This window comes from Bos grunniens, chromosome X (genome assembly GCF_055505025.1).
Source record: "Bos grunniens cultivar Pamir isolate PY7600 chromosome X, Bosgru_T2T1.0, whole genome shotgun sequence".
NCBI lineage: Eukaryota > Metazoa > Chordata > Mammalia > Artiodactyla > Bovidae > Bos > Bos grunniens.
Window position 1 is genome coordinate 113,654,646 of NC_141194.1, and position 23,025 is coordinate 113,677,670.

The 23,025-nt window shown below is 42.5% G+C and overlaps 1 protein-coding gene across 2 annotated transcripts in view; it reads right to left on the reverse strand.

The window, feature by feature from the left end:
• FMR1NB (FMR1 neighbor) overlaps positions 1-23,025 on the reverse strand; it is a 63,875-nt gene that overhangs the window by 33,487 nt on the left and 7,363 nt on the right. The window contains exon 1 of one of the 2 annotated variants that reach the window (XM_086389863.1): positions 14,665-15,175. The exons of the other annotated variant lie outside the window; for it this stretch is intronic. Within the exon in view, the coding sequence (XP_086245989.1) occupies positions 14,665-15,079 (415 nt within the window). The 5' untranslated portion in view covers positions 15,080-15,175. Of the gene's footprint in view, positions 1-14,664; positions 15,176-23,025 lie in introns of those variants that run through there. 2 annotated transcript variants of the gene reach the window in all.

Genomic DNA, 23,025 nt, shown 5'->3' on the forward strand with positions numbered 1-23,025 from the left:
CTGTGTCTAGTTCTGGGTTACCTTGGTAAATTTCTCTACTACAAGACTCTAACTGGTTGGCCCTGAGAAAATTTACTTAAAAAAATTATAGCCATATTCAGGTTACTGTGATATTACTAGATGGGATCCCTGCACTGGGCCAATTAATAATGCCTGCTCTGACTCTGGCCATAAATTTGGACTTTTTTCTATTAGTCAAGCTCAATCAGAGCAATAAGAAAAGTTTCAGCAAAGAAGGAAAAATCTCCCACAATTATGGGATGGATTTAGATAGATAACACAAGGCTATGGTAATTCAGGTTTAAAGTCTCCTTTGTGTTGGAAACAATTAAATCAAACTAAGAATAATCAGTCTAGTAACACTAGAAAACTGGGCTATGTGCCTTATAAACGGTGGTGCCAATATATAATTTCCCTGGAAGATGAAGATTCTACAGACCTAAGTCAGAAGACCTGAGATACATCTGAGATGACTGGGCTATATCTAATGGAAGCTCTTAAGTCTTACTTGTGACTTTACTAATACTGCTGGCTATATTATTTGTATTTCACCTGTTTTACAAAATTGCTGTTTCTTACACTGTCAAATGTGTGTCTGAGGCCTCTAATGGAATAATATATAGTCCCATATGAGATCGATGATGGTAACAGTGTAATTCTAGATATGGGAAGAAGCAACAAGAGGGAATATTTTCCTGGACCAAGAGGCTAGTAAGACAGGTGGTCCAGAGAATTTTGGATACTGTTTTATGGCCTAGTCCAGTAACAGCACATTGAGTGGCCTTTCAACAAAATCTTTGCCAAACCTGAGAATGGACATTCTCAGCACCATGGGATAAAATGGTCATGAAATGCCCCCCTCAAAATCATGGTCAAGTTTATGAGCAAAAAGGGCTCTGCCAACTGAAGAATGACACTTGCCACCTACATCTACAAAGATTAAATCATGGCCGCTGCAACTGCTTACTTTCAACGCCCCTGAAAGGAGTTCAGGGTGAAAATCAGGAATGAGGCACACTGTGCTCTGGGAAAAACTGGCAGAACAGGCCTTCAGATAGTTAGATCTTTTCAGGAGAAGATTTTTTGAGTCCCAATTCTTGCATTTTCTCATACCTAGAGAAACACTGACATCATTAATGGTGAAATCTGCTTTGGCTATTAAAGAAAAGCTTACAATTAAAAGTCAAAATAGAGTAGCTATGGTTCAGATATCCTGGGAAATAACTAGGTGATGCTATGGGTGTACTTTCAGATTAGACCTTGTATTGCTAAACACTTTAGTTTCCTGAGTCTTGTCAGGCTTGAATGCCACCATTCTCAAAACAATGTCTGCTGGAAGCTAGTAACTGAAGCTTGACTTTTTATAAAACTAGGCAACTGGTAGTTGAAGAAGTCAAGAAACACCTGGAGTAACAGGCAAATTTGGCCCTGGAATACGGAATGAAGCAGGGCAAAGACTAATAGAGTTTTGTCAAGAAAATGTACTGGTCATAACAAAAACCCTCTTCCAACAACACAAGAGAAGACTCTATACATGGACATCACCAGATGGTCAACACCGAAATCCGATTGATTATGTTCTTTGCAGCCAAAGATGGAGAAGCTATATACAGTCAGCAAAAACAAGACCAGGAGCTGACTGTGGCTCAGATCATGAACTCCTTATTGCCAAATTCAGACTTAAATTGAAGAAACTAGGGAAAACCACTAGACCATTCAGGTATGACCTAAATCAAATCCCTTATGATTATACAGTGGAAGTGAGAAATAGATGTAAGGGCCTAGATCTGATAGATAGAGTGCCTGATGAACTATGGAATGAGGTTCGTGACATGGTACAGGAGACAGGGACCAAGACCATCCCCATGGAAAAGAAATGCAAAAAAGCAAAATGGCTGTCTGGGGAGGCCTTACAAATAGCTGTAAAAAGAAGAGAAGTGAAAAGCAAAGGAGAAAAGGAAAGATATAAACATCTGAATGCTGAGTTCCAAAGAATAGCAAGAAGAGATTAGAAAGCCTTCTTCAGCGATCAATGCAAAGAAATAGAGGAAAACAACAGAATGGGAAAGACTAGAGATCTCTTCAAGAAAATCAGAGATACCAAAGGAACATTTCATGCAAAGATGGGCTTGAGAAAGGACAGAAATGGTATGGACCTAACAGAAGCAGAGATATTAAGAAGAGATAGCAAGAATACACAGAAGAACTGTACAAAAAAGAGCTTCACGACCCAGATAATCACAATGGTGTGATCACTGACCTAGAGCCAGACATCCTGGAATGTGAAGTCAAGGGGGCCTTAGAATGCATCACTACAAACAAAGCTAGTGGAGGTGATAGAATTCCAGCTGAGCTATTCCAAATCCTGAAAGATGATGCTGTGAAAGTGCAGCACGCAATATGCCAGCAAATTTGGAAAACTCAATTGTGGCCACAGGACTGGAAAAGGTCAGTTTTCATTCCAATCCCAAAGAAAGGCAATGCCCAAGAATGCTCAAACTACCGCACAATTGCACTCATCTCACACGCTAGTAAAGTAATGCTCAAAATTCTCCAAGCCAGGCTTCAGCAATATGTGAACCGTGAACTTCCTGATGTGCAAGCTGGTTTTAGAAAAGGCAGAGGAACGAGAGACCAAATTGCCAACATACGCTGGATCGTGGAAAAAGGAAGAGAGTTCCAGAAAAGCATCTATTTCTGCTTTATTGACTATGCCAAAGCCTTTGACTGTGTGGATCACAATAAACTGTGGAAAATTCTGAAAGAGATGGGAATACCAGACCACCTGATCTGCCTCTTGAGAAATCTGTATGCAGGTCAGGAAGCAACAGTTAGAACTGGACATGGAACAACAGACTGGTTCCAAATAGGAAAATGAATACGTCAAGGCTGTATATTGTCACCCTGTTTATTTAACTTATATGCAGAGTACATCATGAGAAACGCTGGACTGGAAGAAACACAAGCTGGAATCAAGATTGCCGGGAGAAATATCAATAACCTCAGATATGCAGATGACACCACCCTTATGGCAGAAAGTGAAGAGGAACTCAAAAGCCTCTTGATGAAAGTGAAAGTGGAGAGTGAAAAAGTTGGCTTAAAGCTCAACATTCAGAAAACGAAGATCATGGCATCCAGTCCCATCACTTCATGGGAAATAGATGGGGAAACAGTGTAAACAGTGTCAAACTTTATTTTTCTGGGCTCCCAAATCACTGCAGATGGTGACTGCAGCCATGAAATTAAAAGATGCTTACTCCTTGGAAGGAAAGTTATGACCAACCTAGATAGCATAGTCAAAAGCAGAGACATTACTTTGACAACAAAGGTTCATCTAGTCAAGGCTATGGTTTTTCCTGTGGTCATGTATGGATATGAGAGTTGGACTGTGAAGAAGGCTGAGCGCCGAAGAATTGATGCTTTTGAACTGTGGTGTTGGAGAAGACTCTTGAGAGTCCCTTGGACTGCAAGGAGATCCAACCAGTCCATTCTGAAGGAGCCCTGGGATTTCTTTGGAAGGAATGATGCTGAAGCTGAAACTCCAGTACTTTGGCCACCTCATGCGAAGAGTTGACTCATTGGAAAAGACTCTGATGCTGGGAGGGATTGGGGGCAAGAGGAGAAGGGGACGACAGAGGATGAGATGGCTGGATGGCATCACCGACTTGATGGACGTGAGTCTCAGTGAACTCTGGGAGTTGGTGATGGACAGGGAGGCCTGGCGTGCTGCGGTTCATGGGGTCGCAAAGAGTCGGACACAACGGAGTGACTGATCTGATCTGAGGCAACTGGTTACCTGGCTACAAGTCTCCCTGAATTGCCAGGTCCAGACTGGGTTTCAAGCCTATTCTTCTAACAAGAAATGAGATTTATTTTGCCTACCAAATTCCAGTTATCACTCCTCCAACTACTTCTAATTGGGTCTGTTACACCAAAACGGCAGACCAAGGGATTGAGAGTTTAATCATACAAGACTCAGATCTAGAACTTGGAACTCAGAAATACTTCCAATTCAGTGTCTACACTCCAAGCTGAGGCAGTCCTATGCCCCATTTTGACAGGAAGTTATCACAGTCATAGTTGCCTAGTTCCCTAAATTAAAACTGAGTAGAACTCTATGGGGCTCTGGAGTAGAGATCTGTTCTGTGTTCTCCATTGCTTGTCTGTAGGATACAGGCTTCATTCAGCTTCCTTGACCTTCCCTGAGTGCCAAAGGGTGGATTCAAACAATTACTAATCAGGGAAGGGAGTGGATACAGAAACAGGAGAAACAAAGGTTGGTACAGCCTCCAGACAGAGTCCTGGTTCCTACTCAAAGAAATATGCCTAACAGTGTCTTTGAGCCCCTACCCAGGGGGAGGATGGTAGCTTCAGACTGAACACAAGATTCCTGGAGCACAGCTCTGTTGCCTCACCACCAACCAATCAAAAAGGTTCACAAATCCTGCAACCCTCACCCCAAATGTTGCCTTCTGTTTCCAGGGACCAGAGATGACCATCCTGTTAGGCCTCCTGTTTTGGCCCTTGTCCATTTCATCTCTGAGAGGGGCCAACAGTTTTAAACTAAATTGCTATTACTACAAAGGTGGAAGCTGGTTTCAGATGTGAAACACCCCAACTTAGATCAGGTAGACAGAGAGACTTCTGCTCTGCTAGGCAGGCCTATGCCCATGCATGGCAGGAAGAAGTTACAGAAGAAAGAGACCTCTGCCCCAATTCCCAAGAAGTATATTGAGTATGAAGTCTCTCGGGGGGAGTTGTTAGGGGAAGCACACAGATTGAGACCACCCACCCTAGCCAGGCACTATAGTAACTATTTGCATGAGTTGTTTTATGACAGGAGATCCTGATAAGGAATATGGAACTAGTGAGCCACCACCAACCAGAAGAGTTCCAGAAAGGTCTAAAGGAGACACCGCATGTCCGTCCACTTCCCAGAATCCCTCTCGCTAGCATCCAACTTGGCTGAGTGATGTGTGGGCCACCAGGAAAGACTCTGAATTAGAGTGATTGGTCAAAGACCACCCGGAAACTAATCCCATCACCATAAAACCCGAGACTTCGAGCCACGTGGCAGAGCAGTTTTCCTGGGTTCCCTTACCCTACTGCTCTCCACCTGGGTGCCCTTTCCCAATAAAATCTCTTGCTTTGCCAGCACATGCGTCTCCTCAGACAATTCATTTCCGAGTGTTAGACAAGAGCCCAGTTTCGGGCCCTGGAAGGGGTCTGCTTTCCTGCAGCAGTATCAGCTTGAAGAGGATTTTGCTAGGGCTTTATTTGAGGGTCTACCTATGCTGCAGTCTTTTCTGGGCCTCAGCCTCAAATAGACCTGAATTTGCATTCTGACTCTGCCAGGTACTAGTCAACTTGGACAAATTAGTAAACTTATCTTTGCCTCAGTTTACTCATCTGAAAAATGGGAATAGAATTTACTTTGAAGAATTCTAAGCATTACATGAAATCATACATGAAATGCTTAGTACAATGTAAAACCATAAATATTTCATCATATGTCTTTCACTTTTTAAATTGTTTCTAACTTTAATAACATTACTTTGTTTTCATGATACTGATTTTTATAAGTAATTCTCTTAATCACAAATATGACCAGTTTTCCATTTATAACAGTGCTACAGTTTCCTTTTAAAACAAATGCATTTATATTAAAAAGTGAGGCAATTTAAAGAAAATATGAATAACTGGTAGCATTAAGATCACAAATTATGAAGGTGTTATACAAATGACTGAGGCAGGAGAAACACCTGCCTAATGAAATCCCAATTTTTAGACAAGATAACTGAAACCTAAACAGGTAAAACGATTCCTCAAAAGTCACATAGCAAGTCAGTGGCAGAATCATGATGACTCAAGTCTCCTAACTCCTAGTTCAGGGTTCCTCCAACTACACCGCATATACAAATGGTTAAAGCAAGACCAAAGTTCGTGCTTAGTGTGGTACCAGGCAGTCAATCGAGGTGCACTGCCTCATTTACTCACCAAGCATAACAGAAAAATGAAGTATAATAATACAAAAACTAGTCAAGAGGTTCCCCGCACCCCATGGAGCTAAAACATTCTGAATATGTTACCTACTGGTCAATCTTTATTTCTCTTTTTTAATCTCCCCCCAAAATAGACATGCAATAAGGACTAACCCAGTAAGTTAGAGAACTGGTGGAGGAAATGGGATCAAATTCCCAGTCCTGATCTACTGGTCTCTTCATCCTGTATGCCACTAGTTTATATGCCTTGTGCATAAAAACAACCTGAAAAGCAAGGTTAAAATGACAATACAACCTGGAGCTATCCCAGCAGTTACTTCAGATCCCTCAACCTCAATTCCCCCTGGTGGCATTAAATCTAAGAGAACTCAGAAGGGCCTGTCTATGAAGAAGGGAAATTTTAGCTCTGGGACCAAGTACCCTGATCTCACTGCAATACTCCAAGGGCATGGCCAAATTATTTTTATTTATTTTACCCTGAATATACTCTGACCACCTGATACAAAGAGCCGATTCATTGCAAAAGACACTGATGCTGGGAAAGACTGAAGGCAAAAGAGAAGACGGCAGAAGGGGATGAAATTATTAGACAGCATCATCGACTAAATGGACATGAATTTGAGCAAACTCTAGGAGATAGTGAAGGACAGGGAATCCTGGCATGGGGTCGCTAAGAGACATGACTTAGCAACTGAATTAACAACAACAGTATGTATTAGTTTGCTAGGGTCATTGTAAGAAAGCACCATAAACCTAGTGGCTTTAACAACAGAAATTTATTGTTTCAACAATTCCGGTGGCCAGAAGTTCAAAATTGAGATGTCAACAGAGTTGATTCTTTCTGAGAACTGTGAAAGAAAGCCTCTCTCCTTGGCTTATAGATGGCTGTCTACTCCCCGTGTCTATTCATATAGTCTTTATGCTATCAATGTCTATCTCTCTGTTCAAATCTCTCCTTTTTATAATGAAACCATTCATACTGGATTAGGGCCCACTTCACTTTTAACTTGATTACCTCTATAAACACCTTATCTCCAAATCAGGTCACATTCTGAGGTACCAGTACAAAAAACGTACTACAACATTTTTTGATGCAGGGATGGGGGAGATACACGTCAACCCATCGCATAATTGAGTTAAATCATTTTAAATGCAAAATGATATTTAATCCATCCAGTCATATGTTACCTTTTGAGGATCTGGGAAATTTGACAACATAAAGAATGAATCACGGATTATTTTAAGAGAAAACATGTTAAACCTATATTGGAAAAAGTCCTCATGGAAATAAAGAAATTACACTGAATAACAGTAGTCTCTTTTTCAAAGAGATCTACTCAAAACAGAAGTAGAAAATGAAGAACTCATGAACTAAGAAAATACAACAATATATAGTTGTATTTTCTAAATTACTTTTTCAGAGAATGAGAAAGGTCTCAGTTTGTAAGGTTCTCAGTTTTATTTGTAACTAACATTTACAAATACATTAAAAGTAATTCAGAAATACTTTGTATTTTAGATGAATAGTAGGAAAAATACATATGAATAATCTTAAATAATATGATTTGTAAATGATCATTTAAAATGCATCTTAAAATATTTTTCAAAGAGCAGGAATCATATTTTTCTACCTTACTTAAAATAGTTGATAAAAGAATGCATAACGTATACTTTATTTAACACTAAATTTTATCCCCAAGCAGCCATGACACAGTATATAGTGGTTTCTGTTCCTTTAACTTACAATGCCTCTGCCCAATTTTTGCCTCCTCCTTTTGACTGTGGAGGACCTTAGCTGAAGAGATGGAAGGACTCTGGGGAGGGCAGGGAGAGAGAAGTCACTGAGATTAGACGTGGGGATCATGGAAGGTCTTTGGGTTTGAAGCTGGAGCTTGAGGGAAGGAGGGAGGGAAGAATACTGTGGGAAACCCAAGTTCTTTATGCAGAGGAGGAGACAAAATACCATAGTGAGGGGGTTGGGAGGGAGGGCAGCCTGAAGGAGGTAAGGTAGACAAGGCCCTTTCTTGACAAGGGTATCTTTGAGCTAAGAGAGCAGGCTGTGGGGAAAGGAAAAGTACTGGATTTGGGGCAGGGCAGCAAGAAAGATCTGGAGGAGCAAAGACTTTAAATGAGCAAAGTGAGGCCACAAGAGCACTGAGTAGGAGGAAAAGAAGACTTCTGAGGAAGGAGAGTACCTGTGGGTGGTGAGGAAGAAAAACCTATGAGTGGGGAGATTAGGGGGCCTTTGGAGGGCCAAAACAAGCATCTAGGGGAGGGGGGTGAGCAAAGGTCTCAAGGAGGGTAAATAAGAAGAGAAGGAAAGGATTTTGACTGAGGAGCTCTTTGTGAAGGTATGTTAAGAGTGAGAAGAACAATGAAGGCATTTTAAGAGGGAGGTGAGAGAGTGAAGACCTTGAGTGAGGGGAGTAAAGGGCTTTGTGAAATAAGGAAGAAAAGTTTTTGAATGAGGGGAGAGAAGGCTGGTATGGTGATCCAAGAAAAGTCATTATGGGGAGGTAAAGAATGAAAGGACCTTGACTAAAGGTTAAGAGGAACTTCTGGAGTGGTGATGAAGAGGGGAAAGCACTTGTGAGAATAAAAGAGGAAAGGGATTCGTGACTGAGGTGACAGCAGGAGTGTCTTCATGAGCATACGTAAAGGAGAAAAGTTCTTTGAGAAAGGTGAGGGAGTTTAGTACTATGTGGAGAGAGGGAAGTTCCTACTTTGTGAAAGGATTGGAGGGAAAGAGGCCTTACAGGGGAAGAAGGGAAGTCATTTTGTGAGGTTAGAGGAGGCAGGGATGGCAACCATGAAAAAAAGGGAAGGGCTTCCCTGGCGGCTCAGTGGTAAAGAATCTGCCTGCAATGCAGGAGACCCGGGTTCGATCCCTGGGTTGGGAAAATCCCTTGGAGAAGAACATGGCAACACACTCCAGTATTCTTGACTAGAGAATTCTATGGACAGAGAAGCCTGGTGGGCTACAGTCCATGGGATCGAAGAGAGTCAGACATGACTGAGCTACTAACACGTTCACTTCCACTTTTGTGAGAGGAAGTGAGCAAGGAAAGGTCTTTGAGAAAGGAGGTGATATAGAAATGAATTTGATAGGTTAGGTAAGGGGGGTTAGTAAGGTGAGGTTAGAGGTGGAAGAGCTTTAAGAGAGGAAGTGTGGAGGTTAGCACTTTGATCAGTGAGGTGAAGGAGCTTAGTAATGATAAATAGGAAAAGGAGTACATCAAGGCTGTATATTGTCACCCTGCTTATTTAACTTCTATGCAGAGTACATCATGAGAAACACTGGGCTGGAAGAAGCACAAGCTGGAATCAAGACTGCCGGGAGAAATATCAATAACCTCAGATATGCAGATGACACCACCCTTATGGCAGAAAGTGAAGAAGAACTAAAGAGCCTCTCAATGAAAGTGAAAGAGGAGAGTGAAAAAGTTGGCTTAAAGCTCAACATTCAGAAAACGAAGATCATGGCATCCAGTTCCATCACTTCATGGCAAATAGATGGGGAAACAGTGGCTGACTTTACTTTTGGGGGCTTCAAAATCACTGCAGATGGTGACTGCAGCCATGAAATTAAAAGACGCTTACTCCTTGGAAGGAAAGTTATGACCAACCTAGACAGCATATTAAAAAGCATAGACATTACTTTGCCAACAAAGGTCCATCTAGTCAAGGCTATGGTTTTTCCAGTAGTCATGTATGGATGTGAGAGTTGGACTATAAAGAAAGCTGAGCACCAAAGAATTGATGCTTTTGAACTGTGGTGTTGGAGAAGACTCTTGAGAGTCCCTTGGACTGCAAGGAGAACCAACCAGTTCATCCTAAAGGAGATGAGTCCTGGGTGTTCATTGGAAGGACTGATGTTGAAGCTGAAATTCCAATACTTTGGCCACCTGATGTGAAGAGCTGACTCGTTTTAAAAGACCATGATGCTGGAAAAGATTGAGGGCAGGAGGAGAAGGGGATGACAGAGGATGAGATGGTTGGCTGGCATCACCGACTCAACAGACATGGGTTTGGGTGAACTCTGGGAGTTGGTGATAGACAGGGAGGCCTGGCATACTGAGGTTCATGGGGTCGCAAAGAGATACAACTGAGCGACTGAACTGATAGTGATTATGTGATAGGAGATAATAAAAAGTTCTTAGGAGAAATGAGGGATGGAAGTCATTCATGAGGGAAAGAAGGGTGTTTGTGCAAGTTGGTGAGGAAATTTAGTAGCTTGTGAAAGGAAGCTAGGGAAGAAGACCTTTTAGAGAAGACCTATTTTAAGTAAAGACACTGAAACACTCATCAAAACTTCCCTATAAAGAAAAGTCGCTTCATTGGTGATTTCTATCAAATATTTAAAGAGGTAATACTAATCCTTCTCAAACTCTTCCAAAAACAGAAAAAGAGGGAACAGGTCTTTCCTCATTCTATGATGCCAGTATTAACCTTATACCAAAGCCAGACAAAGATACCACAAGAAAAAAAATATACAAACCAATATCACATATAAATACAGATACAAAATACTGGCAAATCAAATGCAACTGCATATTAAAAACAGTATACAAGATAACCAAGTGGGGTTTAATCCCAAGAATCCAAGGATGGTTCAACATAATAATATCAATGGAACACACCACCTTAACAGAATGAAGGAAAAAAAAACTCACATGGTCATCTCAATTGGTACGGAGAAAATATTTGGCAAAATCCAACAACTTTTATGATCAAACCACTCACCAAACTATGAATAGAAGGGATTTTCCTCAATATGATAAAAAGCATTTATGAAAAATCAACAGCTAACATCATAATCAATAGCGAAAAACCAAAAGCTTTCCCTTTAAGATTAGAAGAGAAGGATGCCCACTTCTACCACTGCTATTCAACACTGTATTGAAAGTTCTAGTCAGAGCAAGTAGAATATAAAATGAAATAAAAGACATCCAAAATGTAAAGGAAAAACAACTATCTCTATTCACAGATAAAATAATTCTATAGGCAGAATATTTTTTAAAGTTCACAAAAAAACTTACTAGAGCTCATACAATTCAGCCAAGTTGTAGGGTACAAGATCAACATGCAAAAGTAAGTTGTGCTTCTATACACCAGCAATAAATAATCCAAAAAGGAAATTAAGAAAACAACTCCATTTACAGTAGCACCCAAAAGAATGAAATATCGAGGACTAAATTTGACCAAGGAGGTTAACAACTTGTATAATGAATACTATAAAACATTGCTGACATAAATTAAAGAAGATATCCATTAATGGAAAGACATGCCATGTTCATAGCTTGAAAGACTTAATGCTGTTATGATGGCAATACTGTCCACTGTGATCTACAGATTAAATACAATCTCTATCAAAACTTATGACCTTTTTGCATAAATAGAAAAGTTAGTCCTCAAATTTATATGGAATTATAAGAGGCCTTGAATACTCAAAGCAATATGAGAAGGAACAAAATTGAAGGAATCACATGTCCAACTTTCTCGACTTGCTACAAACCTATAGTAATCAGAGTATGGTACTGGCACAGGAACAGACACATAGACCAACAGAACAGAACTTAAGAGTCCATCAATAAACCTATAGGTCTATGGTCAACTGATTTTCAACAGGGTGCCAAGACTATTCGAAGGCGAATGAATAGTCTCTTCAACAAATGGCACTGAAATAACTGGATCAGTTCAGTTCAGTTCAGTCGCTCAGTCATGTCCGACTCTTTGCAACCCCATGAATCACAGCACGCCAGGCCTCCCTGTCCATCACCGACTCCTGGAGTTACTCAAACTCATGTCCATTGAGTCAGTGATGCCATCCAGACATTTCATCCTCTGTCGTCCCCTTCTCCTCTTGCCCCCAATCCCTCCCAGCATCAGAGTCTTTTCCAATGAGTCAACTCTTCGCATGAGGTGGCCAAAGTACTGGAGTTTCAGCTTTAGCATCAGTCCTTCCAATGAACACCCAGGACTGATCTCCTTTAGAATGGACTGGTTTGATCTCCTTGCAGTCCAAGGGACTCTCAAGAGTCTTCTCCAATACCACAGTTCAAATATTCACATGCAAAAGAACGTTAGACCCCTAACATGCACCACAAACAAAAATTAATACAAACCAGATCAACAACCTAAATATAAGGACTAAAACCACAAAACTATTAAAATAAAACAGATGAATGGATAAAGAAGCTGTGATGCATACATACAATGGAATATTACTCAGCCACAAAAAGGAACATGTTTTGTGTCAGTTCTAATGAGGTGGATGAACCTAGTGCCTATCATACAGTGAAGTCAGAAAAACAAATATTGTATACTAATTCATATATCTGGAATCTAGAAAGATAGTATTGATGAATCTATTTGCAGGGCAACAATGGAGACTCAGACATAGAGAAGAGACTTACCAATATGGGGGCAGAAGCAGGAAGGAGAGGGTGGAACAAATGGAGAGAGTACAGTGGAAACATATACATATTACATTTTACCATATGTAAAATATATAGCCAAAGGGAATTTGCTGTTTGACTCAGGGAACTCAACCTAGAGGGGTGGGATGGGGTGGGAGAAGGGAGGGGGAATCAAGAGAGAGGGGACATATGTATACCTATGGCTGATTCATGTTGATATATGGCAGAAACCAACACAATACTGTAAGGAAAGTATGATTCAACTAAAAATACATAAATTTTTAAAAAAGAAAACCTACAGAATGAGAGAAAATATTTAAAAATCACATATTCTGAATATATGAAGAACTCTTACAGCTCAGTAGCAAAACCACAAACAATCCACTTTTAAATGGTTAAATGATTTGAATAGGTATTTCTGCAAAGAGCATATGAAAAGCTACTCAATATCATTAGTCATTAGGGAAACACTAATGAAAACCACAATATGATACCACTTCACTTGCACTAGGATGGCGCTCATAAATAACGGAGATGGTAAAAAATCCTGGTTAAATGAGGACCCTCATACACTGTCATGGGCTTCCTAGGGAGTGCTGTGCTGTGCTGTGCTGTGTACTAAGTCGCTTCAGTCATGTCTGACTCTTCACAATCCTATGGGCTATTGCCTGTCAGGCTTCTCTGTCCATGGGATTGTCCAGGAAAGAATACTGGAGTGGGTTGCCATTTCTTTCTCCAGGGGATCTACCCCACCTAGGAATTGAATCAGTGTCTCTTAAGTCTCCTGCATCAGCAGGTGGGTTCTTTACCATTAGTGCCACCTGGGAACCTGCCTGCCAATGCAGGAGATGTAAGAGACATGGGTTTCACCACTGGTTGGGAAGGTGCCCTGGAGAAGGGCATGGCAACCCACTCCAGTAATCTTGCCTGGAGAATCCCAGGGACAAATGAACCTGGTGGGCTACAGTCCATAGGGTCCCAGAGTCAGACATGACTGAAGAGACTTAGCACACAGCACACATACACTGTCAGTGGCTCAACCACTTTGGAAAAAATTGGGGACTTCCTCAAACAGGTCAACATGGAATTCCCATTTGACCTAGCAATTCCACTCCTAGGTACATGCCCAGGAGAACTGAAAACATATACAAAAATTTGTAGAAGAATATTCATAACAATGGGGCTTCCCTGGTAGCTCAGCTATAAAAACCTGCCTGCAATGCAGGAAACCCTGGTTCAATTCCTAGCTTGGCAAGATCCCCTGGAGAAGGGAACGGCACTCCACTTCAGTATTCTTGGGCTTCCCTGGTGGTTCAGATGGTAAAGAATCCACCTGCAATGCGGGAGACCTGAGCTTGATCCCTGGGTTGGGAAGATCCCCTGATGAAGAGCATGGTAACCCACTCCAGTATTCTGCCTGGAAAATCCCCATGCACAGAGGAGCCTGGCGGACTACAGTCCATGGGGTCGTAGAGTCGGGCATGACTGAGTGACTAAACACATTCATAACAGTATTATTCAAAATACCCAGCAAGTGGAAAGAGAAAAACCCTGAGGAAAAACCCAAAAGCCCAGCAATTTGATAAATCGACAAACAAAATGGAGTATATTCATACCACAGAATAGTATTCAGCCATAAAAAAGGGATGAAGCACCAATACATATGCTACAACGTCCCAAAATCTCGAAACCATTACACCAAATAGAACAAGCCATATATAAGGAAGGACAAATATTACATGTTCCCATGGATAGTAAAAGTCCAAAACAAATCCATAGGGACAGGGCCTGGGAAATGAGGAGTAACTGCAGTCTTAGTGGGTATAGGTTTAAATTCGGGGTGAGGAAAATATTTTGGAACTAGAGAGAGGTGGTGGCTGCTCAACGTTTCAATATCTAAATGCCACCACACTGTTCACTACCAGTTCATTTTATGTTCCGAGAATTTCACCTCCGTTTTGTTTTATAAAATGGCGGGAGGTAAGAGGGGGTAGGGCTTTGTGCAGGCAAGTGGGGAGGGAAGGTTTTTCTGAGCTGACAGAAGGGACGGAAGGTGCTTCTGAAGGGAGAGGAGGAGGGAAGCCATTTGTCTATCAATAAGAGGGCCGACTGTGAGGGAGGCATGGATGGCCTTCGCACCACAGCGCACAGAGGTTCCCCCCTCCTTTGACATCTTCCCCTCCCCCTCCCCCTCCAGTTCCCCTGAGGGACCCCTGCGCAATGTCCTCCGGGCAGGCACTCACCAGTACTCATGTAGAAGCACAGCAGCAGGAGGAACCAGAAACCTAGCAGGAACAGCCCGAAGCGCTGGCTGACCCACACCTTTAGTGTAGACCGGCGTGTCCCACCCCGGACGCCGTGCACAGATGCGGCCTGCCCCCTAGACTGCTGTGCGGACGCCATGCTACCCCTAGGCTGTGACCCCATCGCTGGGTTCTCCGCACGGTTCTCCGCACTGCTCTCCCCTCCCAAATTGACCTTCTTGGAGCGCGCCCGCCGCAGTGCTCGGATCCTTGCCCGGGTCCTCGACCGAATCCTCCCCCGGGTCGACTTTCTATCAGTAGGCATAATTCGGGGTGGCTGCCACGCTGAGGTACTCCCTCTCTGATGGCCGCCCAAGACCCAGAAGACCTCGGGGCAGTGACGCTTACGTGACATCCCCTCCCCTGCGGCACGTGCGGCTCTCGTGCCGTTCCCAGGCCACGCCCATTCGTAACGGCGTGGCCTGTCTAGTTGTTTGTGCCCATGCGCCCCACGCAAGGCCCGGCCCTTCTAGGGTGTGGTCAACGTTGTCTAATGAATGAGTGGACCCAAACGGCCTGTGCCAGCTGCTGAGCGGCATCAAGCACCACCAAAAAGCCTCGCTGGAATTCGTACATCAGCCTTGGCTCTTAATTCCGCTTCAAAGTCAGTTCTCTGACACCTCTGTGGTCACCACATTTAGTCACTGCAACACCGCCAGATAAATGTGGCTTTTTAAATGTACATTTTCATTAATTAAAATTAAATGGAATTAAGAAATTGCTTTCTCAATCCCCGTAGCCCCGTACCAAGTGTTTGGTAGCTACACACGGCTCTGGTGACCATATCAGACAGGGGGAAAAAAACGAGGATCTCCGTCATGGCAGAAAGTCGTTATGGGAAGCGCTGGATGTGACAAGTGACCGTTGGGACTATGATATATATTCGGGTGCTTGCTACCCTGCAGTAGGAGCTTTTAAGTGGAACAACATGGTATTTGCCTTTAGAGACCTTAAGGTTGTTATGAATAAATTATACAGTGGGACAATATGATAATACAAAGTGCGTGTTGCTGCTGCTGCTAAATTGATTCAGTCGTGTCCGACTCTATGCAACCCCACAGACGGCAGCCCACCAGGCTCCTCTGTCCCTGGGATTCTCCAGGCAAGAATACTGGAGTGGGTTGCCATTTCCTTCTTCAATGCATGAAAGTGAAAAGTGAAAGTGAAGTCGCTCAGTCGTGTTCGACTCCTAGCGACCCCATGGACTGCAGCCTATCAGGCTCCTCCGTCCATGGGATTTTCCAGGCAAGAGTACCGGAGTGGGTTGCCACTGCCTTCTCTGCAAAGTGTGTGAGGAACACAAAAAAGAGACTCAGAACCCTTCAGCTTGACTCCCATCATTTGTCACTAATGAATTAGGTGCCTGCCTTCTCCTGTGCCTCAGTGCTGCATGTGTAAAATGAGAGAGTTAACATTGTCTGAAAGTCCCCTCCTGATTCTAAAATCTGACACTTGGGCAAAATCCCATTAACTCGCTTGGTTTGGGCACATCTGGAAAAGCATCTTGTAGGTGATGCTGGAGCATTTGTTCAACTACCTTGGTCTAGTTTTCAAGTGATGTGAAGACGATCCCCTTCAACTGCATTTCCATCTGTTTTCTTACTAAATTTTACTCTGACCTTCCAAATGGTTTTCTACTAATTGTATTCTATTGTCCTTGTTATTCTTTCCAATGTTAATAAGCATTCTATAGTGTAGCAGGGAGGCGGAGAAGGCGATGGCACCCCACTCCAGTACTCTTGCCTGGAAAATCCCATGGATGGAGGAGCCTGGTAGGCTGCAGTCCATGGGGTCGCTAAGAGTCAGACACGACTGAGCGACTTCACTTTCACTTTTCACTTTCATGCATTGGAGGAGGAAATGGCAACCCACTCCAGTGTTCTTGTCTGGAGAATCCCGGGGACGGGGGAGCCTGGTGGGCTGCCGTCTATGGGGTCACACAGAGTTGGACAGGACTGAAGCGACTTAGCAGCAGCAGCAGCATAGTGGGGAGGAAGAAGGAATTTTTCCTACATAAATAATTCTTGAAATGTAGCATACTCCACCTCACCCCCACATCTAGGAGCAATTCATAATGCTCTGTAGTTTATTAAAGGAGCTGACAGAAAAAGGCACTGCTTTCCTTCCCTTTTATCTTTTTTTAATCTCTCTCTCTCTCTTTTTTTTTTTTTTGGCCTCAACTTTTCCAAAACTAATTTGACCAGAGGACAACTGTATTAACAGCTTTTGAAATTACTGTCTTCAACTGTGAGTTGAAGTGTCTGAGAAAAGTGTCTGAGATTTTACTGTACTTCTGAGTAACAAGGCAGACTGCCATAGTCTCACAAATGCTGGCAGAAGATGCAAGACTGCTGGGTTAAGGACAAAGGACAAAACCTCCCCAAGACATGCAGACACTCGAGAGACTCATGAACAATTGTCCAACAGCAACCTCATCCGTGTCATAGAATCCGTGGAAAATGAGCCTGTGACCAGGTGCACATAGCCACCCTGATCTCTCATGGACTAAGCTAGAGCACACCGTTAAGAACTCAGCTCTCTGCCACTTCACGGGTTGTGCTTTCTGAGCTTTAGTTTTCCTTTCTGCAAATTATGGGCTGTGGACATCCTGGTTGTGAAGAGTCTTTCAGCTCTGGCTCGCTGTGACTTGTACTTGATTGCAGCATTTGATGTTGCTGTCAACAGGCAAGGCATGGCAGTTCTGTACCAGTGCAATACTCGTGAGCAATTCACATTATGCTGCTAGAAATCTACATTATTAACAAAAACTCAGGAGGGTGAAATCTGTAAGATTGAGCCTAGGCACTTCCTGTTTTACAAAACACTAATTCAAGATTGGTGGGGGGCACTAAAAGCCATGTGAAGTATCCACCTTATAGACTATCAGATGGAGATTTAAATCCTGCACTGGGTTTCCTCTTTCATCCTGTATTTTTAAGGGAACTAAATTTGATAGTTTTTCTTCCTGGGCTCTAAAATCACTGTGGATGGTGACTGCAACCATGAAATAAGAACACAATGCTTCTTGGCAGGAAAGCTATGACAAACCTAGGCAGTGTGTTGAAAAGCAGAGACATCACTCTGCCAACAAAGGTCCGTATAGTCAAGGTTATGGTTTTCCCAGTGGTTCACGTACGGTTGTGAGAGCTGGACCATAAAGAAAGCAGAATCCCAAAGAATTGATGCCTTCAAACTGTTGTGCTGGAGAAGACTCGTGAGAGTAACTTGGACAGCAAGGAGATCAAACCAGTCAATCTTAAAGGAAATCAACCCTGAATATTCATTGGAAGGACTGATGCTGAAGCTGAAGCTCCAGTATTTTGGTCACCTGATTCAAACAGCTGACTCACTGGAAAAGACCCTGATGCTTGGAAAGACTGAGAGCAGAAGAAGAGGGCATCAGAGGATGAGATGCCTGGATGGCATCACTGATGGAATGGACGTGAACTTGGACAAACTTTGGGAGACGGTGAGGGACAGGGAAGCCTGGCATGCTTCAGTCCATGGGGTTGCAAAGAGTTGGAGACTACTGGGTGACTCAACAAGAACAAAATTTGATAGTAGTCAACCCAGATGTAATTAGGGAGAAAAATCTGTTGCATGGGTGTGAATACAAGAAGTGCTTCATGAGATGGTACATCCACTGCTCAGAATGTAACTATCATTCTTGTGGACAATTGAGAATTGACACTTTTAAAAATATCACTATAGACAAGTAATCAGGGGAATGCAAATTAATCAACAATGAGATAATTTATGCTCGTCAGATTGGCAAAAATTAATAAATATTCACAAGAATGCACAGAAATGTGAACTCAATCATTGCTGGTGAAGGTGCAAAAGGGTACAACCACTTAAGACAGTAATTTGACAGCATCTTGAAAGGCTAAATATTCACATTGTCTGTGACACAGAAGTTCCAATTCTAGGTATATCTCCTGTCACCCATGACATGTACAAGAACATTCACTGTTATGATGAAAACAACGTAAAGGATCACTGAGACCTGGCTTGCCTTGTGATGCAGGGAAGTGGAAACAAATTGTTTCCGCAATGTATTAATAGGTAGTACTTAGTGATGATCAGGATCAATCACCTTAGCTGACACAGTTTCTTTTTATTTATTTATTTTTTGGGGGGATGTATCTGCCTAGTGGCATAAGGTGGCAGTTTCAGCTTCTAATTCTGTGGAACCACTGTTGTGTTCCCTGAAAGAGATATTTCTCTCTTGAATAATAAGCTTTGAAAATAGCAGAAATCAGAGAATAAGAAGCAAAGTGCAAACATTTGTACTAGCGTGTCGTTAGGCATCATTCTCATCATCATTCCTTAGTCCTTAGCCCCGTGTATTCTGAGTCTGGGGAACATGGTGCCTCATGTTGGTTACTGGCCCTGGTTCGGAATGCACCACACATCCTGCCAGACAGCACCCCAGACTCAGAGTGTGCTTTCTCGGAGGTGGTATCATAACTAGTTTTTCAATCATTGATTTAATTGTTCTAGTAAGTCAACTTTTTTCCCCAGTTTTTTTTTTTTTTTTGTGCTATAATTGACAAAATTGAAAGATACTTAAAGTGTACAAGTGATGATTGTGAGCAGATTCCTACCATTGAGTTAATTAACATATCTATCACCTCATATCTCTCTCTCTCTTTTTTTGTTGGTGAGAAACTTTAAGTTCTCCTCTTAGGACATTTCAATTATACAATATAATGTTAGTGACTATAGTCACCATGCTATATGTTAGATCCTCAGACCTTATCCATCTTACGAGTGAAAGTTTGTACCCTTTACCAACCTCTCCTGGTTTCCCCTGCCCACCAGCCCACCAGCCCCCTACTCTCTGTTTCTGAGTTTCACTTTTTTTTTTTTTTTTCTGCGATTCCACATATAAGTGATACCACACAGTATTTGCCTTATTTAACTTAGTATAATGTCCTCAGGAGAAGGAAATGGCAACCCACTCCAGTATTCTTGCCTAGAGAATCCCATGGACAGAGGGACCTGGTGGGCTGCTGTCCACAGGGTCGTACAGAGTTGGACATGACTGAAGCGACTTAGCATGCGTACATGCATTGGAGAAGGAAATGGCAACCCACTCCAGTATTCTTGCCTGGAGAATCCCAGGGACACAAGAGCCTGGTAGGCTGTCGTCTATGGGGTCGCACAGAGTCGGGCACGACTGAAGCAACTTAGCAGCAGCAGCAGCATGATGTCCTCAAGTTCCATTCATGTTATCACAAATGGCAGATTTTCTTTTTCCTTATGGCTAAATAACATTCCAGTGTGTGTGTGTGTGTGTGTGTGTGTGTGTGTGTGACATCATCTTTGTCCATACTTCTTCAGGAGAACTTTCCTAACCCTCAGATCAGGTTAGATCCCCGGCCCAGCATAGATTGACAGGGGCATTCTGCTGATTGTCATCACTGAGACCTGGCTTGCTTTGTGATGCCACCATCTCCACTTGAGCTTCCAAATTGCCGTGTCAGGAAAGCGAGCGCTCAGGAAGGACATATAGTCTTTCTCTTTCCACCTTATTGGCTGAAGGAAGTTATAGGGCCACGCGTCACTTGAGGGAGACACATGCTCAGAAGGAAACAGGATCCAGGAAGTTGGGTGAGCCCTAGAAACATTTAACACCAGCATCGTTGCTAACAGCTGTCCTTTACTGAGGAGGTGCCATATGCTGGACATTCTGCTAAGCACATTTCACTCATCCTCCTTACAGACCTGAGGTCAGTGTTAATATCTCCACTTTTAGGGAAAACAGAGATTCAGAGAGATTATGTGACCTTTTTGAGGCAACAGGTGATATTTAAGCTGCCCCTCTACCCACGCACACCTGGCAGGTGAGTCTGCCAATCAGACTGCATCACCTACACTACACCACAGTACTCGATGCCCTTTCCAGAACCCTGTGTTTTGACACTTCTGATGTTCCTGTCCTGGCAAAAGTGTATTTTATCAAACTCCTGTTCACTCCTTGGGACCCAGTTCTAACCAGATCTCTCTGTGAAACTTCTTCTTTTTAAAAAATTATTTATTTATTTATTTTTTTGGCTGTGCCGGGTCTTAGCTGTGGCATGTAGGATCTTTAGTTGTGACATTCAAACTCTTAGGGACTCGTGCCCTCTGCATTGGGATCATCTTAGCCACGGGACCACCAGGGAAGTCCTCTATGAAACTTCTGACTTCCTCCTGCAGAATTCATTGCCCCAGCCTCAGTTGCACTCAATTCAAATCCCTATCAGGACACTCATCACATGAATTTATTAATATTACCTGTTAACCTTCTAATTTCTTCCACTGGACTATGGCAGCTTGAACAAGGGAACCACATCCCATTTCTCTCTGTATTTACAGGGAAGAAGCAGAATAGCTTAAATACAGCCAAAATTAGTTATACATACATGCCAGACATGGGTCTAAGGCCTTTACATATCCTCACTAATTTCACTCTCATACCATTTCTATAAGGTAAGCACTATTACTGTGTGTGTGTGTGTGTGTGTGTGTGTGTGTGTGTGTGGACTCAGTTGCTCAGTCCTGTCTGACTCTTTGTGACCCCGTGTACTGTAATCCACCAGGCTCCTTGGTCCATGGAATTTTCCACACAAGAATACTGGAGTGGGTTGCTATTTCCTTCTCCAGGGGATCTTCCTGACCCAGGGATCAAGCACACATCTCTTGTGTTTCCTACGTTGCTGGCAGATTCTTGACCACTGCACCACCTGGGAAGTCCCAGGTACTATTATTAACATCATATATATTTTTTTAAAACCGATGAGGAAATGTAATGTATAGAATGTTTAAATAACTTATCCAAAGTCTCATATGTAGTGCACAGCTATGCTGAGATTATTAATAGAACTCAGGGAGTCTAAACCCAAAGTCTAAGCCTGCTTAGCCACAATGCTACTGCTCAAAACTTCCTCCAGCTTATGTCTGAGCCCTTTGCTTCATCTATTTTTTTAAAGAAAATTCTCTCACTTAATCATAGTATAATTCTCAAAACTGGGAAATCAACATTTTCTTACTATGTAATCTACTTGAAAGTGAAAGTGAAGTCACTCAATTGTGTCTGACTCTTTGCAACCGAGGCCATGGACTGTAGCTTACCGGGCTCATCCGTCCATGGGATTTTCCAGGCAATAGTACTGGAGTGGGTTGCCATTTCCTTCTCCAGGGGGTCTTCCTGACCCAAGGATCGAACCCGGGTCTCCCACATTGCAGGCAAACGCTTTACCATCTGAGCCACCAGGTAATCTACTTTATAGCCAAATTTCCCAGTAATGTCCCTTATAACAAAAGACAAGATTTTCTGGTCCAAGAAGCAAATCCCTGATCACATATTGTATTTAACTATCGTATCTTCCTCGTATCATTTGACCGGAAACAGTTCCTCAGTATTGTCTTTCATGACCTTGATAGGTATGAAGAGCACAAGCCATTTATTTTGTAAAATGTCCATTTTTTTTTTTTTTAGCATGTGTGATGCTTCCACATGGTTAGATTCAGTTTATTAAGTTTTTTAGCTGGAACACTACCGAAGTGTGCTCTGCCTTTCTCAGTGCTTCATATGAAGAAGTACCTATCTATTTGTACCTGTAATTACCTTTTATGCTAATTTTTCTGTGTGCCAATGTCTTTTTCTTCTTTATCTCCAGCATCAAATTCACTGCCTGACTCATAGTATATGTTTAATAAACAGTTGATTGAATAAATCTCCTTTCCTCTAAAAGAAAACTATAACTCAAGGCACAAATTTGTGAATCATAACATTAGTTTCTTCCCTATCCTTTTCCCCACAAGTAATAAGCATCAAGTCTCACTAATTCTATGTCCTAAATATCATAGCAGTCTCACCCTTCTTCATTCTCACTGCCATTGCACTGGCTCATTATTCCAACACCCTAGCCTCCCTGCCTCTAGTCCTGCCCCCTGTAATCCATCTTTGGAAGGTGAGTTACAGAAAACACCACTGTATCATGGAGACTGGGCACAATAATAGGTTTCATTGAGATAACTTAAAAGCCCAAGTGTTAGTAAGATGACATACGTGGTCTCTTATTCTGTCAGCATCCCACAGTGAGACCTGCCTTCCCTCTGGTGACAGAAACTGATTGAATTTTTCAGTAGGGTTTCTGGTGTTAGTCAGGATGGCAAAGAAGATGTTGTAAAACAAGGAGGGTTCTAAATAAGAGTACAAAGTTCATCTGTGCAAAGAGTACAAAGTTCAACTATAGAGTTTTCCAAAACCTCTAGTCATGGACTCCAGGCCAAGTCATGAGAAAAAAATCC